The following is a 19087-nucleotide window of genomic DNA, read 5'->3' as shown; positions in this document are numbered from 1 at the left end:
TAGTTTATAATTTTAATCACAATGTATGGTGCTATGAATATTATCAGTTTTGTGCAAGACATTCTTTCGGAAGGGTGAATCTGAACCTATGTTTGCAATATGTTGTAACTGCCAATTTGGCATACATTTTTCTTCTTGCATTTGGATGTGTAAACTATGATTTCTCCATTCTTTCCTATTGTGAAAATTATGTAAACAATAAAGAATAGCAAGATTTGTAAACAGATTACTAGTATTCCATTAGGTAACTTCGTGAAACGAAAAATGCTTCATCATGATTTTCGATTTCTAAACTCAAGCCTATATTTGGTGGTCTATCATTGGAAAAGTCTTCGAATAAAATGAATGAAGAAAATACATACACTTTGATTTCCGGGAATTAAACCTTGTTAAGTATTAATTGACAAATGTAAAAAAATCAACAGTCACACATGTGTGCACATAATGCTGATGAAAGCTATGCACAAAGAATTTTTAAAATTTGAACTACTGGAAACATTTAAAATATGGAGTTGTTTTTTATAAGACTTATGCTATAAACCAAAATATGAATGTTTTGTTTTTAGTATTCTCCAAGATCTTATATTATCTCATTTAGAAAAATAATGAAGAAGAGAACTCTCATATTACTTTTATCTGTTTAAATTCTCTTAACCAAAGTGTCTTTGTATCCGGTATCCTTATAACATTTTATATTTCAACATAAAAAAAGTAAGCAAAATGTGTAGTTATATTGTTTTATGCTCTTAAGTTATAGTTGTATTATTTCTTCGTAAAGCAAGAATTAGATGACAGACAGCAAAAATAACATGAGTCTCTTCATAACTTTTACTCCCTAAGGCTTACTATAATGGTCTTCCAACATTCAATATCCAACGCAGAAAACGTGGTTTTTTCCTCCCAATTCAACAACCGCACAACGCTAAACCAGATGCTTTATGGGTGCGATGTGTGAGAGATAGATACTTCCACAAATATTTCTTTTTATACAGTGTTTGGGACCGAAAATCTTATAATTTTTGGGGCGGTGTTGACTATTTCATCCTAAAAGATACTCCCTCCGTCCCAAATAAGATGAGCTAGTTGTAATTTGCACAATTTTTAAGGCAATGAGGAAAGGGTAGTATGTATAAGTATTTTTTACAACTATACCTTTATGAATAATAACTAGTAAAATATAGAAATGATTTATCTCTTAAACTATACCACGATTTTTTGTAAATTTTATACCGTTAAAAACATTTCAAAACACCTACATAACGAACATAAACATGACTATCAAATTATACATATTTCTCATAATAAAAATAATCAATTTAAAAGGTAATTTTAGAAACTCTTGATCAGAGATAAAGCTCATCTATTGACGAACACAATTTAAAACCAACTAATTTATTTAATTTGGGATGGGGAGAGTAATATACAAGTGTGTATCACTGGATCCCCTTTAGCAATATACTAAGATCTCCTCTAACTTCTAGGGAAACTCATTTAATATCTTCCAAATATAATATACAAGTCTGTGTCTTCCAAAGATAATATACAAGTGTGTGTCACTAGATTCGCTACTGAAATGGACATGGTTCATGGCATTTTCAAGAGATGAGAAATTTGGGATTTTTCTGGTATCACTTAATTTGATACCAAAAAAATCTCCGTAGTGTAAATATTTTATGACAATCAAAACACTCGATCTGTCAATAACACTGTATATGCATGATTTTGTTGCTCATCAAACTGTCTTGACGTTACACTCTCCAATAGCTAGAAACTATTGAGTATCGACACTTCCATCCTTTTCAACAGCTATAATTATTCTGTATCTTTCAGGGAAGACTTTCAGGAAGGAAAGACAAGGCTAAATCTTTTATAGCATACATATATATATATATATATATATATATATATATATATATATATATATATATATATATATATATATATATATATATATATATATATATATATATATATATATATGTCCAATATTGGTGTTAGATGTAATAGATTAAAATGAAAAAGTGATAGTAATTTTTTCTCCAGAAAAGAAGCGTCGAATAGTTTATTCTTTATAATACATGAATCGAAGCCCAAAACTTTTTGATGCTAAAAATCATGGAAAATTCATTAGTTGGTAGTAACTGGAACAACAAAAAAATCTGCACTAATCTTTAATCTATTAACAATGCTAATTACGTGCCATATTCACATTATTTTTGTAAAATGTTATACAATTCTTACTTTAAGAGATCCCATTTAAAGAATATACAATAATTTTATACTTTTATATATAAAGTCCAATTTAATGTTAATAACGCAAAAAAATACATTTACGTACAATCTTGAGATATCGGAGTATACTAAACTACAAGACGCTTTAATCTCGACGTATCTTCAATGTTAGAGTTGTGGAACCGTCACAATTCTTGTGCATTTAGATAAATATCAATGGTTTGTGGTTACTTGCTGGAGGTAATTTTGTTGATCATTATTTGGAAATTACTGATAATTATAACATCTCAAATTTTTGGTGAAAAGTATAAATCTTGGAACATTTTAATTCAATACCAATGATTAAAATAAAAAAAATCTTCCTCTCCCTATTGTTACAGAGAAACCCTACTTCGATTTCTCCTCCTCCATTCTACTGACTATTTTTTTTTCTTCATATTTTGTTTTTATTTCTATCAAAGTTGATTCAATGGGATCCCTAGAATAAATAGGTGATTCAATGATAGCTAATTAGATGGATCCGATAAAAAGGTTTTCGGTGGATGCAATACTACAAAGTTGTAGCTTATTGATGTTGATATTGAATACAAACCAAAAGAGGTATGGAGCTAATCAAAAACCATATAGTAATTGTTTTAATTGATTGATCATGAGAGTTTTTTGGGTTTCTAATTACATGATGAGGTTAATTGATGTATGTTGTGGTTGTATTTTGTGTTTTTATGTGTGATTGATGATTACTTCGATTTGGTATCATGGTTAGGGTTTGATGGACAAACATATAGAATTGCTTTTTGTTTTTCTTTTTCAATTTAGATTTAGATGAATGAGTGTTGCTGATTTTAATGTTTGGGTAATTTTTAAAAAATTTAATTTAGATGAAGGGACGCGTTCGGGTGACAGGCCCTTATCTCACAGAGTTTAACAGGGTGACGACGATCGTTGGATCCTGATATCTAGACGGATAAGATTTTTTTGATGATATGGTTAATTCGGGTTATCCCCGTGACCCATGTACAACATTTGTACGATTTTCTCCGTCTTCTTTTCATCTTTACCTAGAGAAGTCTCAAGACTCTCAACCGAGAAGAACATGAAATTATTGTTTGTGATCTATAAATTGAATCAAAATTTTGTAACTATCAAGTATCTAGTGTTTTCCTGATACAATTAAGAAAAAATTGTGAAAGAAAATGCTAGATATCAAATATGGCAAACGGATCTACAAATTGATTCCAGTAAATGATAACAAAATATCACTTTGTTTGATTTGATTGGTAGTATTTTTGAACGATGGTATAAAAGTAGCATTAATCCCATAAACATGATGCTCTATTAAAATGATGGATTGGCAGAAGTAATTCAAGTCCAACAAAAGATACTGAAACAACCAGATTTTGAATGACATGGAAATCTTTACCTTCAAAAATTTTATCATATGAAATTGTTTGAACTTTTTAGTAAAAGTTCAATTTATTGACTTGGGTTTCTCTGCTAATGTACAACAAATTGTTACCTCTCAAACAAAAACTTCAAATATCAATAGCAAAATCTAGAGAGAAAACGGGTTGTGTTTGATTATCATGTTTCGAACTTTGGTTTTGATTTTTAATGTAGGATTTGGGTCCGATTCTTTCTTATTATTAGACTTATGAATGCATCAAGTATGATCAAGTAATAAAACTCCTTGATTTGGTCATACCGATTCGAGAAGAAAAAATTCATCACGGTTGTGTTCTTCAAAAGTATCGAAGGAAGAGAAAAACAACATTCAGAAAGGTATCGAAGTTATTATGGGTGAGGGAACAACCCGATTACCCAGATCATTACGGAAAAATCTCAGTCGTCTAGATATCAGAATCCAACATCCACCGTTACCCTGTCAAACTCTGTGAAATAAAGCTCTGTCAGCCGAACGTGCCCAACCTTATAGCGCGTTTGATACACATCCAGAAGTAAGCAAGAAGTCAGTTTGGTTGTAGAATTTCAGAAAGACTTCTAGAAGAAGAAAAATTGACTTACACGATTCCTCTAAATATAAAGAGAGATTAATTAAAATATTTAAGCTCCAAAAGAATATTTATTCAAAGAGTACTAGAATTTCTTACACGATTTATTGGCTTCCTCCCCGTGGAGAAACTACTACATTATTACAAAATAAAATTAAAAGATGAAATAAAAACTGTACCATTTTTCTCGGACTCCCGAACTCACCTTTTCCTGGTATCCACAACGTATTTATAGATTTCAAGGAAACCACTTTGTTTTTCTATTTACCACCACATATCGCCCAATTAGAATGCGCCACATGTCAAGACAATGAAAAATCCTCCAATAAGAAGGTCACGCGTCAAATAATATAATTCTTGAGCAGTTACAATTTTCTTTATTTTAGAATTATTTATTCTTTATTAATCTCCCTTATAAAGCATAGTGTGGACAACTTAGGAAAGTTAAAGAGTGGTCCGGATTCATTTTTGGGAAAGCTAAATCCATGGTTGTGGTTTGCTTTAATCAAAATTAATCATTACGAGTGTTTTTTTAATTAGTGTCTCATTAATCTCTCGTAATGAATGATTTATTAAATTTTCATCATTTAATGTCCTCTTAGTTAATCAAATAAATATGTATTTTTACATTAATAAATAATTTTAATAAAAATTATATAAATATAAATTAGTGGTTAGAAGTGGAAGAAATAGTGGCTGGTATAAGTGGTGGTGGTGGAGGCGATAATATCAGTGGTGGTGGAAAAAATAATGACGAAGGGTGGTTTAACGGTGGTGATGTTGGTGCATAGTCGTGAACATTATTAGTTCTGTATATTTACAACACATGCAACATTGTGTCGTGAAAGATGTAGTTGGTTATCACGATTGATAAAAACAGATATCATATTTTGTGAAAATATGAAAATTTGGCTACAAAAATTTGTGATTAGCCAGATTATAAAAATTTGGCTATCACAGGTCCTCAAAATTTCAATCTATTCAAAACTTTTTGGTCTAGAAATGTGTGATTTTCTCAAGAACCAAAAATTCGTTCATATTTGTTTAGACTTAATAGAAATAGAATTTTTATTTTATATTGATTCAAAAACAGGTTAAAATAAAATTGATTCCAATACAACAAAGTATATAACAATAAAAAATATAATTGAATAAATTAATTAACAACCTAAGTTTGTTCAATTAAAACTTTACTCATGGTGTGTGTGATTTAAAATTAGAAGTACGACAAACAGCCAACGGGAGGACGCGGCAGTTGTGGTGGAGAAATAAATGTGGTATTAGATGAGTAGCAATAGGCTACGTTAATTTTGTGTCGCTACAAAATGAGTAACATTACAAATTAGAAGTTGTGGTTGATGGTCTTATTAATAAAATAATCTCGGTTAAAATACGTGAAAAATCAAAAAAAATAAGATAAACCAAAAAATGTCATGTTATATAATTACTACAAACAATCGGGCACAAGGTAAAATCAATACACAAAAAATTACTTATTATCGGGAGGTGTCGTTATGGTAAGGGATGTACCCTAGGTATGCATACTTTTCTGCGTATTTCTTTGTATTGTATTATACAATGAAGCTTTGCTAAGTTAGGAAGATAAAGACGGGTCCTGATTTTTCCTTCCAACTGGGAAATTCACGGTTTCTGTCAATCCCATGAATACACGTTTCTTTGAGAAAAATTCATTACATATTCTTTTATTCTCATCTCAAAAGTCAAAATCAAAATGGAAATATTTGATTAACTGAAAATAACAAACCTACCTTCCCATAAAATTGACCAATTGATTTGTCGCTCACATTCAAAACTCTAATTCCTTAATTTGGAGCAAACGGAAATCAGAAATAAAGTTGGGAAGGGAGATAGATTGCGGAGTAGAAAAAACTCAAATCCAAGAGTATATTTCCGCTCAGTATTGATTCAATTTTCTCTTAATCTTCGTCCACCAAAACGTACATCTGTGACCTTAAACTACTCTGAGCTAACAACATTTGAGAAAATCCTTTATATATATATATATTATTTCATGTATGATTTTTTGGAATTTCTATCATTTTCTTGAATATCATTTGTTGTATTGTATATTTAGCTGAAGCATACATTTTCAAAGATAACCTTATTGATTACAATAACCTGATGGTTGAAATTTAGGAGTGCCTGTATTTTGTGAATAGTCAGGTTATGAAAATTTGGCTATCACATGTCGTCGGGGTTTCAATTATTCACAACTTTTTTGTATAGGTTTAGACATTAGAGGAAATAGAATTTTGATTTCATCTTGATAGATAAACAAAGAGAGAAACTTATAAGGTTATTCAGATTACACATTATAATTTGACAATAGATTGGTATTTACAAAATAATCTTACATGTATACAAAAGCCTCTGTTCTCCGGGCTTATGTTTCAAAGTACAGAATAATTTGACTAGAAGTTATTTTCAAGAAATAATCTAACATGATTATATGTAATTTATATAACACCCTTTCCATTATGAAAAGATAAAGAGTGGCCAAGATTTGTTTAGGTAAAAGCTAAATCAATAGTTGTGGTGGTTTACATCATAATTGTATCAATAATTTCTCATAATAAATATTTTATTAATCCTACATTATAAATATCATATGATTATCTTCATAAATAAGCTTTCATTAATCTTACATTATAAATATCTTTTTACATCATAAATATCTTATAATAATCTTTATAAATTAACTTTCACTTAATATTTTATTAATTTTTCATTATAAATGTCTTATAATTTTTAAACAGATTTTCCTTTAGTGGGGAAGAGTATGATGGAGAGTGAAACATATTACAAGAAATTGGATGGGAGCCTTGCAACAAGATGGGCACCAACCTATTTTTGAATGGCAACCCTAAGTTCCTAACCTAGGGAAAAGAAAACCTCACACTTTAACATTAACAACATTAAATATTCATCGTTAAATAAATATAGTTTCATTATTAAATATTTTGTTAATGTTTTATGATTATCTTAATAGATACTTTTATTAAATAAATAATAAATTCGTTAATAATCATATCAGTCGGGTGGTGTTTGCGGGTGGTGGTCCATGGAAGCTGGTGACGATGGTGATGAGGTAGTGGTGGTGGAAGTGCAGGTGGTCAGTGTGGTAATTCGGTAGTGAATAATTCTTATTCTATGTCGTTAGAACAGAAGTAAACTATTACGGAAGTTGTGGTTGATTTTTTTAAAATGAAAATGGAAGTTGTGGTTGATTTTTCTAATGTGAAAATAAGCTGATTATAATACAGAAGAAACAATTGTACAGGCTGACCGCAATTTTCCCTAAAAACAACCTTAAAAGAATTCAAGGATGTTAGGGTAATAATCTACTATTTGGATAGTAAAGGTTTTCAGTTGGTCCCACTACATGTTTCACTCGGTGGTTTCTTCGAGACAGCTATTACGGTCAACCTAGCAATTCTCAAAAAAAAAAACATCAAAAAATATTGTCACTATATATATCCAACAAAAAATTACAACGGTTAAAACTGACATATTCTTCTTTTACTTATTATGAAGACCGTGCCGTTACGACATGGTGAAGTTCTAGTCATAACCATAAAGAATAAGATTCTTTCCATACTCTTCACATATTTAATTCCCATCAATTTCTCCGTGTAGATTTCTTACTTAGCACTTTTATTTTATTTATTAATAAATAAAATATCTGCAAATATATTTTTAATATCTTGTAAACTATGTCGACATAATGGGCTCCACATTTTCTACACACGCCTTGCCATGTTTATCACACTCCCATATCCAATTAATTGGACCAAATGAAATAATTCTCCATCTTCTTTCTTTTGGGCCTAGCCCATTAAATTGTAAATCACTTCATTTCCTCCATTTTACGAGCAAACTCCACATTTTGATCTATTGAGATTTTTTCACCAAAACACCTACAAATACACAAAATAAGTACTCTCTCTGTTTCAAAAAGACTGACCTCTATTCCATTTTTGTTTGTTTCAAAAATGTCTCCAGCTTATCTTTATAGTCATATTTTTCCAATAAACTCTCTAATATACCCTTAAATTTTTTATACTCGGAAATTCTTTTCTAATGAGACTCAATCTAAAATATTAATAAAATACGTATAATTAAGGAAAAAAATATAAATCCTTCATTTATTTTTGAAGACAATATATATTGTTCCAAATTAAATTCCTTATTAAGATTATACTCCATAAGTATACAATCTTTAATCTTTATAAATTTTTTTATCTTTTTTGTTTTCCAAACACCATTTAGGCAAGTAACTAATGGTACGAATGTAACCTACTGTGGTCTCCTTAATATCTTGACAAAATCAAATCGGACTGTCTTTTTGAATCGAAGGGAGTACAAAATAAGTATTAACAGTACAGACAATTGAGATCAATGTAGACATATAAACGTGTCTACCAGTTATATACACGGCCAAGATTTCATTAATTATCGTCACCGTACTATTTTACATCACAATTTCGGGAAACTTTGAGGACAGGGTGATGACCCAAAATACAGAGTTGTTTGTTTTAGCGTACTCCAATATCTCATATTATCTTCAAGAAGTGAGAACCATTATATTTTTTCTTTATTTTAATTTTCTTAACCAGGAAAGCGTCTTTGCTATCTGCGTGTTACTGTTTTCTAAGTTAAAAGATGTAAGTATGTGCATGGTTTAAGTGTTCTTATACTCGTAACTTATATTGTTCTGGTAATTTTGAAAGTAAGAATTGAATGATATCCAACAGAAATTAACATGAGTCTCCTCTTGAGCAAATAGACATGACCTCCTTGACAACTTAAAAAGAATGTGGCCAAAAAATTAAGCGCGACTAGTTGTGGCATCGGTTATTTGGTTCTTTCCTCACAGAGCAGTTCAATCCCAATCTCAATTCAGGTCAGATCCGAGAAAATTTTTGATGGGGGCAAAATTCGAAGGGGACGTGGGGACTAATAAGAAGCCTACATTTATTCTTCCATTTTAGGCAGTTTCCAACGGATTTTAATTAAAATTTTAAACTCCCAAATTACCCTAGAATGGAAGTTCAGTCTCACAACTCCCGTTTTATAAGATTTTCAAATGAATAGAAAAAGAAGATTGTAGAAGTACCTAGCTCTCAGGCCTTGCATCCATAAAGATTGTGGCATTAAAAAATATCTTGTTTGAATATAAAGATGCAATATATTTGTAGTTGGTGGATTGGATGATTAGAATTTTCATTCAAACTTTTGGAAATCCATTACAGATGCAAATATAAAGAGAAAGGATGAAGTCCTTGTTCTGAGAGCAGCTTGAATCAGTGTAAATCTGCCAGCTAATTGAATAATTAAGCTTACTCTGCCATAGTATAAGATAGACCCATTTGCTGCATACGCACGCATCAAGTGTAGAAGAGGTCAATAATTATCAATGCAGAGCAAGATTCGGTAACAAATTACCGTGCACGCCAGTTGTTTAAAGTAAAGCAAAACAAAACAAAAAGATCATTCGTCCAGAGAATAGTATACACTTGATTTTAGAGGACTCTTGTTGACTTTTAATGAAAAATACTGCATAAATATGTGCAATTAATGAAAATCAATTAGCAATAAAATGAAAATTCTAAAAAACCTAAATACTGTACTTAAGTTTCCACGGTCTGATGTTTGGTCCATTCCTAATGAAACTTACGCGAAAATATTTCATAATATCATTTCTTCACATCCCAAGTAGAGTGCTCCTTGACTTTGTCAATTGGTTTTTTAGTGTACTCAAATATCTTATTTTTCCAGAATTCCAACAACAACAACAAAAAATCTCATAGTTCTTCTCTCAGTATAAATTTTATAAAGAAATAAATTATTTTCGATATTCTTATATCACTCTTTTCCAAATCAAGAAGTAAGTATGTAAACTTTTTAAGTGTTTTTATACTACTCTGGCATTTATGGAAGTAGGAATTAGATGATAGCTAACAAAAGTAACATGAGCGTTTCCCTGAGCAAATAAAATATGACCTTGTATACAGATTAAATAAAATGTCCAAGACCCTAGATGAACCGACATTGCTTCTCTCCACTCGAGGTATGCGCTGCTACTAGGATCCTCCGGAAGTAAGGGGTGGACGCCCATAATTTTTAACTCTAAGATCAGCAACTTAAACGCGTGAATTTTCATTGATAAAGTTTTGACCTTCGGAATAACTATAAAAATAAAGTCAGTAAATAAAATCTAGTGTAAAGTCATTGAATGATGATATAATTGACCTGAGCTCGAAACTCACTAGTACCAAATTCTTTACTGATCAAAAAATATAGTCAATAAACAAAAAAGCAAAACAATATTGGAAAACAAATTATCATGTCAATCGGTAAGAATGAATTCTTTACCAATCAGGAAAAAAGAAAGTCAATAAACAAAAAAGCAAAACAATATTGGAAAACAAATTACCATGACAATTGGTAAGAATGAAAATAATTTTAGATTTGTAAAACCAAATCATATATTCTTGGCCTATAATTTGAGAAAACGAGTCAGTGAAATCTAGTCTATTTCTTATGACTGAGGAAACATGAGAAAAACAAAACAAAATATATACATATGTAAAAATGTTGTTCATCGATAATAAGAAGAAAAATTTGGAAACCGGAATACTAGCGCCAACAGTTACAAGTTTCTGGACTTCATTTTTTAGTATGTTCCAACATTTCATAGTTTTCCAATTGCAATAACAAATTCTCATATTTCTTCCCTATTAATTTTTCTCTTAAATAATGATGAATAATAAAGCAATAAAGACTGAAATAACTTGTTTATTTTTTTTCACCACAAACATAAGCGGTTATCAAATAAAATAGACATACTGCCGTAACACATAAATGCAAATGATTGATAAATATTCGTTGTTTCATTTATGCACATAAAAATTAATAGTATATATATTATTCCCTCCAATGTATTCCCTACAATGTTTCGATCTAGAAAATTCTGTAAAACTGCAACACAGGGCCGGCTTATACACAAGGCAGTATAGGCAGCTGCCTAGGGCCCAATTTGCTAGGGGGCCCAAAAAGGTTGGGTCATACTACCTATACATACGTCAAAGGAAAAAAAAAATTCTTTAATTCCACGAGGAGTCGAGGACAACAAGCACAACTTCCTTCCTCTTCTTTATCTTTCAGAAACACTAAATCAGATCTTATCATCTCGATCAAAAAATTCACAACCAACATCATCCATCATCTATGATCTATTTGTGTCTCATAAGGTAATATTAACTTACTCTTGCAAATTTAGAATTTTGAATGATTAATGATTGAGTAATTTTGTTAGGGTTTGAGAGTTGTGAACCAAAATTTGGGGTATTTATAAATTTTGATTGTAAAAAGGAGGTTAAGGAACAACCAACAGTTAACAATCGTGGGTTTAGGCGTTAATTAGAATTTTGACATGAATTTATCTTGAATTGTGTTGTTAATTAGAAATTTAGAATTTTGATATGAATTTATCTTGCATTTAGGAAATTGCTAAGCCTGTTAGGATTCTCTGCAGTGTACTTTTTTTACATGAAGTGGGATTTTGCCTTTTGCCAATTTTAATATTTTTATCATGTATTCATGTGTACTGACACCTTGGTAAACAATTCATTTGTTTATCTGTGTACAAGGTAATATAAGCAATCCAAGCCGACAAGGCGAAAACCATGACTGGAAAGCAGAAAAGTGGTCATGCCAAAGCGGTAATACGACAAAGAAAAGATGTCGTAGAAAGGTCTCAAACCGGAGATATGAATAATATTTGGTACCAAGAATCGTCCAACAGGACCAACATATAGTAAGCGACAATGAAAGCGGCGAAGACAAAACCGAAAATATTAACAGTGATGAGGAGTATGAAAACTTGGTAAATAGTATGTTAGAAGAGGATGTTTTGCTGAATGGTAGGGTAAACGATGAAAATGTGCAAGAAAAACTAAGTGACCAAGAATTAAGTGCAGGTGAAGATGACAATATGCAAGATGACTTGGATGAGGTTCAAAATAGAGATTTTGGACCGATAAATATTCATGATCCAGGGAACTGGAAAGAGATTAACCAGAACTTGAGAGACCTTTTGGTAGAGCATGGTCCTGTCAGAAGAAATAACCTTGATTTTATTTTTCCCAAAGGTGCAGAAGCTAGATGTTTTGAGCATCACCACTTCATAAGGCATTTGAGTAATGGGGAAACCGAAGATAGAAGATGGTTAGTATATTCAAATGTTTTGGATCGAGTTTTTTGTTTTTGTTGCAAATTATTCAAGCAAGGTGGACGCAATTATCAGCTGGATACAAACGGCAGTAGAGATTGGCATAATATGGGTGCTAAGCTTTCACGTCATGAGTTATCTACTAGGAACTATACTTCCATGCATAAATGGAAAGAATTGGAAATTAGACTTCACAAGAATGAAACTATTGATAAGGAGATTCATGAACAAATCAAGAGGGAGAAAGAATATTGGAAACAAGTATTGATAAGAATTTTTGATGTTATTAGAACCCTTGCTAAAAATAATTTGGCGTTCCGTGGAACAAACGACAAGGTTGGTTGGTGTAGCGAATAACGGTAATTTCTTAAGCTTTATTGAAATGATTGCCGAGTTCGATTTGGTAATGCAAGAACATCTTCGACGTATTAAAAACCATGAAGTTTATCATCATTATCTTGGTCCTTCAATCCAAAATGAATTAATCGCATTGTTGGCACGTCATGTGAAAGATAAAATTGTTCAGAAAATTCAAGAAGCAAAGTATTTTTCTGTAATACTTGATTGTACTCCGGACATAAGTAATGAAGAGCAAATGTCTCTTGTCATAAGATGTGTATATGTGTCCACGTCTTCGACCAAAGTTGAGGACTACTTTTTGGGATTTGTAAAGGTGGACGACTCGACGGGAAGAGGACTTTTTAATAAACTGGAAGAGCTCTTGCAGAACCTGAACCTTGATATTCGTAATGTTAGAGGGCAAGGGTACGATAATGGAGCTAATATGACCGGAAAGAATAAAGGGGTGCAAAAGAGACTACTAAAGGTAAATCCTCGAGCTTTTTATATGCCATGTGCTTGTCATAGTCTTAACCTTGCACTTTGTGATATGGCCAGTTCATGTCCTAGAGCAGTCTCCTTTTTCCAAGTGGTGCAACATATATAACTTCTTCTCAGGATCTACAAAACGTTGGACGGTGTTTAAGAAACATGTAAAAGGTCTTACGGTTAAACCATTATCAGATACTCGGTGGGAGAGTCATATAGAAGCTATCAAAGCAATCCGATTTCAAGCTCCCGAAATACGAGATGCCTTAATAGAGCTGTCGACTTCGGCTGATTTTGATGCGAAGACAAGGGGTACTGCTTATTCCATATTGACACGAGAGATTGATAATTTTGAGATTATACTTGGTATGGTTGTTTGGCATAGAGCACTATTGCGGTTAACTCAGTGAGCATTAAACTTCAAACCGAAGATATGAATCTTGATGATGCCGTTACTAAACTAAAAGATCTTGTTTCTTTCTTTAAGGATTACAGAAGGAATGGATTTGAGGGGGCATTGGAAGAAGCTAAAATACTTGCAACATCCATGAATATAGAGCCTATTTTTTATGAGGTACGAGTACGAAAAAGAAAAAAGCACTTTGATGAAATCGATGAGATAGAGGAAGTACAACCACCACTGCAAGGTATGGAATCCTTCCGAATTGAATACTTCATTTTTATAATGGACCAGGCTATTTCTTCTCTCAAACGTAGGTTTAAACAATTTCAAGCATACGAGGAAACTTATGGATTTTTGTTTAATATAGAAAAATTAAGGTCTCTTGATGATAGTACCTTACGGAATTCTTGTGTGAAACTTGAAAAGTACCTAAGCTATGAAATGGAATTCGATATCAATGGGGATGAGTTATATACGGAGTTGAAGGTTTTGCGAAGTTTTTTGCCTAACGAAACAAAAAAGGCTATTGACGTGTTGAGTTTCTTAACAAATATGGGTGGCTGCTATTCAAATGCGTCTATTTCATATAGAATTTTATTGACAATCCCTGTTACAGTTGCATCTGCAGAAAGAAGTTTTTCGAAGTTAAAGTTGATCAAATCCTACCTTCGATCAACGATGTCTCAAGAAAGATTAAACGGACTAGCGATGTTATCCATTGAAGCAGATATGCTAAGTAGTATTGACTGTGATAGTATTATAAATGAGTTCGCATCCGTAAATGCGAAAAGGTCGATCTTTACGTCCATTACTAGTATTGTATCTTCTTGAACAAAATGATAAATGTTTGGTAATATTATACTCATATCATCATGTGTTATCAGGTACGTCTTTTGTGCTATCAGGTAAATATTTTTGTGTAATGCATCGGTTATTCGGTGGTCCAAAAAAGGCCCAATTTTTATTTGTCGCCTAAGGTACCCAAATACTGTAAGACGGCCCTGCTGCAACATGGAGATTTACTCAAAATATGGAGTTATGTTTGTAGTATGCTCTAATATCTCATATTTTCTCATTTTTTACTCAAAATATGGAGTTATGTTTGTAGTATGCTCTAATATCTCATATTTTCTCATTTTTAAGAAATTTTCTCCCATAATTTTTCTCTTTGTTTAAATTCTCTTAACTAATAAATTGTGTTTGCTACTGTATCATCCTTTTTAAAATTAAAAGGTAAATATATGCCCAGTTTAAAATATTCTAATGTACACTCATAAATTATAATGTTCTGGCAATTCTCAAAATAGGAATTAGATGACAAGCAACAAAAATGACATGAATCCCACCCTAAGCAAATAAACATGATGTCGTTCATAATTGACAAGAAAATGGCATAGCAAGTTGAGTACGAGCAGTTACGACAATCATATAAATTGCATTTGAATCCAATTAGTTGTGATTGGGATGGAGCCAGAAACTCTACTAAAGGGAAGCAAAATATTTTTAGGAGTGCAAGATAGGAAAAATAAGCTTAGGAGTCCAAAATTTCAGAAAATTTAGATAAATTTAAGTTTGAGATCTAATTTAGCAGGGTGTGCATTGTTTTTAACTGTCCTCGCCACTGAGTTGTGACACTAGAAGTAATTTTGGATCCCACACTCCAACGGTGGGTCCCCTATTTAGTCCAAATGGGGACTCCAAGGACTTGGTTGCACTCTTTTCATGGGATGTTTTTGCCATCAATAAGTCTGGATCCATCGGGATAAAATCTCGTGGAATCCATCGCGTTACACAAAAATTATGGGGTCCACAGTAATAAAAACCCCACCCCCTAATTTTTTTCTTATGGGCCCAAGGGTTTCTCTCACTCGATGTATTTTTCAGTGGAAAATAAACGGTGTGTATAGCACAACCGTTTTACCATTCCTTGTGATTGCTTGTACTGAATCCAGCATAGAATATTTAGGAGGTCGGTATTTATGGGACCTCTGAACCCGGAAGTGAGGGGTGGCCAAAAATATGAGTTGCAAGTTGCAACTAGTCATTTAAGTTTTCATTTTAAAACTAACCATAATTTTGAACTCTTGATTAGCAACATGAGAACTTCATAAGTTTTCTTGCGTATGGTTTAGAGTTTTTGAGCTTTCGAAAATACCCGTACACTATAATCCAAGATTCATCTATTACAATAAGATTGGTAAGCCAAAAATTTACAATAACATGATCTTGGGGCAGAAAAACAATCTTCGGACCGGAGTTGCAACGGTGAGGGAAATTAGAGTCCAAGTACGGAAGGCCTGGTCAATGCTCTCTACAAGAAAACTTGTATTTTGGTAAACACCGCAGAGCATCTTTTTTTAGTAATTTGTCATGGAAATTGAATTATTTTAAATTTGCACAATTTTTAAGAAAAACACGAGAGAGGATAACTTTCTAGTAAGTTTTTCTTATTTATACTTTTGTATTAAAATTTTTAATCGATATATCCCTCACTTTCACGAACTAAAAGGCGGATATCTCTGAATGTTATATGCATAAAAATATTTTTAAAAAACCTAAAAAATGAGCAAATTTTGACTCGATAAATTAATAACTTTGCTACAATAATAATGTTTTTTTCGGTCCCAAGGTTACTAATTTATCGAAGTTTTAATGTATATGAGGCTTCTTGTAATAACAAGTAAAGAAGTACTAATCAACTAGTAATATTTGTTAAATGTACTATTTTTAGCTGGTATTTGAATTTGGGTTTTGAGGATTTTTTAAGTTCTTTAATTTGTAAATGAGAAGTTGTCTCACTTTTAATATATTTTTCCTTCTTTCTTTCGAAAATACTTGTTCGGATCTATGTTCATATTATCCAATCAGCGGAACTTGCAGTTCGCCAAATATATCAAACTTCGTTCGGTTGATAATTAAGATAAGCATACTGCCGAACTGTTCTTAAACACCTTCAGGGTGACGAAAAAAATGAAGTTCGACTGATAATTATTCTCAATTATAAGCCGAACTTCACTCTGTAATTGCAAATACTAGGTTTTTTTTTAATGATTAAACCTATTCTATCAATAAAAAACAACTAAATAAGATATGGATTTGTAGAAAATATCTTCTTATCCTCATATCAGGAGTCGATTCTTCACTCGGTTGAATTTCTGATTCAATTTCAGTTCCAACACATCAACTTCTTCTTTTTCTTCAATTGACGGATTAGAAGAAGAATTTGAACGCCTACCTATACTTGTTTCTTTTTGTGCGAGTAATTTATAACTATGTTTAATCGACGATCAAATTTTCATGAATCGATAATTAATTGTGGCAATGAAAAAAATGTCAGTTTTGATTTTAAAGCTAGAGAATAAGAGAAAATGTTTAAGTTTAAGGCTTATTTTTTATTTCTGATTTTAGTTTAGGTTGGAAGGTATTTTAAGTAATTTAATCTAATTAATGGGTAACTTAGTAATTTCATCACGGCTTGGACACCTCTTATAAGCATATTCTAGATGGTACACCGTATCAGTATGCCTCAAAAGTCTGAACAAGATTCTAATTTTAGAAGCATTTTTTTGGGCATTATCCTTTTTTGGTGGGGGACTACTATGTGATAAGAATATCACCCTATAATTGTAAGGGGTGTCCTAAAGTGTGGAAATGACTAACCTATCCTTAAAATAATTTAATTTAAAATCCAGCCTAATAACCACTTATATATATATATATATATATATATAATTACCTCCCCCTCTCACCGCCGCCCACCACCACCCACCATCACCTACCACCTCCGACTACCACCACCACCTCTATATATAATTTAATTTAAATCATTAACAAAGATATTCTCACAAACCCATTACTTCTCATTTGTTTTTGGTTGAAAAAATGAGAAGTAATCATCAAAATCAGTTGAAAATGGAAGTTGCAGAGAGAAGCTCGGTTAGGAATTATGTGAAAAACTTTGTCGAACTAGCCGAACTCAACTTTAATGAAGGTTTTTTCTTTTTCAGAGAAAAATTCGCTTACGTCGCAAAAAAATGTCTCAGCCGAACTTTTTGTTCCGTTTCGTCGCAAAAAAGTTCCGTTACGTCGCAAAAAAGTCGGCTATGTCACAAAAAGTTTGGTTTCGTCGTAAAAAGTTTGGTTGCGTCACAAAAAAGTCTCAGGCGAACTTACAAATGGGTTCGGATACCTGTTCTTCAGATATCGTAGCCAAACTTTATTTCCAAAGTTGAAATCAGTTTATAAATTTTTCATTTTCTCGAAAGTTTTGCCAATTCAAGCAACATTAACTAAATTTGAAGTATACCTAAGTATCCAAAACCGTCATTTTGAAATCTACCATCTTAAAAAAGAAAAACAAAATCCCCTTCATCTCAAAAATTATTCTTTCAAAAACACCCAACTAATTAATCTAAGCTCACTAATTAATCGTTACGCTAACACTAATTAATCATTACACTAACTAATTTAATTATCAAGGGCAAGTTTGGTATTAAGAAAAAGTTTAGATAAGGGGTGACTTATTATTACTTATAATATCCACCCTAAAAATTGAAGAGTATTCCCCCTCCATTTTTGACTAGTCCCAAAAAAACGGTTCTAATTTTATGTCGATGATTTGGCCGGCCCAGCCCAAGTTACAACGATAAAATGGATCAGTGTCTATTCTTTTCATTAGTCACTACTCACTAGCCCAACGTTCTCTCCCAATTTCGAAAACTAAAAATCGCAGCGAACCCTAGAAATCAGAAGAACAATGTCACGCTATCTACCCGAAGAAATCATAGCAGACATCTTATCAAGATTACCAGAAAAATCCATACAACGATTCAGGTGTGTATGCAAATCTTGGGTTAAGTTATTTAGCAATCCTGATTTTATCAAAATTCATCTCAAATATGCTAAGGAAATGAACACAACCAATCTCTTAATTAGAGGTGATGATAATTGTATGTATATATCTAGAGACATTGATTCTTCTTCATCATCAAGAACTTGTTCTAAGGCTAATGAGATTGATATTAATTCTTTATCATCAAAAACTTGTTTAGGGTCTTGTAATGGTTTAGTGTGTTTGGATGGTGATGATGCTTTGATTTGCTTTTGGAATCCAACTACTAATGAATATAAGAGAGTATCGAAACCAGAATCTTATTATTCATCCAAAATTGATGGGGATCCATGGGGCTTTCTATGTGGGTTAGGTTATGACTAACAATGACGATTACAAGTTTGTCATGATTTCTAATCCTAGAGGTGATGACGGCCTTAGCGCGAGTACAGAGGTGAACTTGTATTCGTTGCGGTCGAATTCATGGAAAATTATTGAGTGCAATGTATGTTATTATCTTGCTACACCTC

The 19087-nt window shown here is 32.0% G+C and overlaps 1 protein-coding gene across 1 annotated transcript; it reads left to right on the top strand.

The window, feature by feature from the left end:
• The first annotated feature begins 12877 nt into the window (after positions 1 to 12877).
• Positions 12878 to 18941, top strand: LOC113359080 (zinc finger MYM-type protein 1-like). Its single transcript, XM_026602771.1, has 5 exons — positions 12878 to 13321; positions 13709 to 13970; positions 14094 to 14517; positions 14611 to 14631; positions 18692 to 18941. Exons 1-5 carry the CDS (start codon positions 12878 to 12880, stop codon positions 18939 to 18941), a joined length of 1401 nt encoding a protein of 466 aa, XP_026458556.1.
• Positions 18942 to 19087: the final 146 nt, after the last annotated feature.

Source organism: Papaver somniferum, chromosome 3 (genome assembly GCF_003573695.1).
Source record: "Papaver somniferum cultivar HN1 chromosome 3, ASM357369v1, whole genome shotgun sequence".
In the NCBI taxonomy this organism is placed as follows: domain Eukaryota; kingdom Viridiplantae; phylum Streptophyta; class Magnoliopsida; order Ranunculales; family Papaveraceae; genus Papaver; species Papaver somniferum.
Note: the sequence above shows the minus strand (reverse complement) of the source record. Positions and strands in the feature narration are given on the sequence as shown.

What these genes read in the sequence shown, in the direction of transcription:
- LOC113359080 (XM_026602771.1), top strand. Translation starts at nt 12,878, where the DNA reads ATGATTGCCGAGTTCGATTTGGTAATGCAAGAACATCTTCGACGTATT. An exon ending in TGCAAAAGAGACTACTAAAG is followed by an intron (nt 13,322 to 13,708) that starts GTAAATCCTCGA and finishes TGTTTGGCATAG; the next exon opens with AGCACTATTGCGGTTAACTC. An exon ending in AGTACAACCACCACTGCAAG is followed by an intron (nt 13,971 to 14,093) that starts GTATGGAATCCT and finishes TGTTTAATATAG; the next exon opens with AAAAATTAAGGTCTCTTGAT.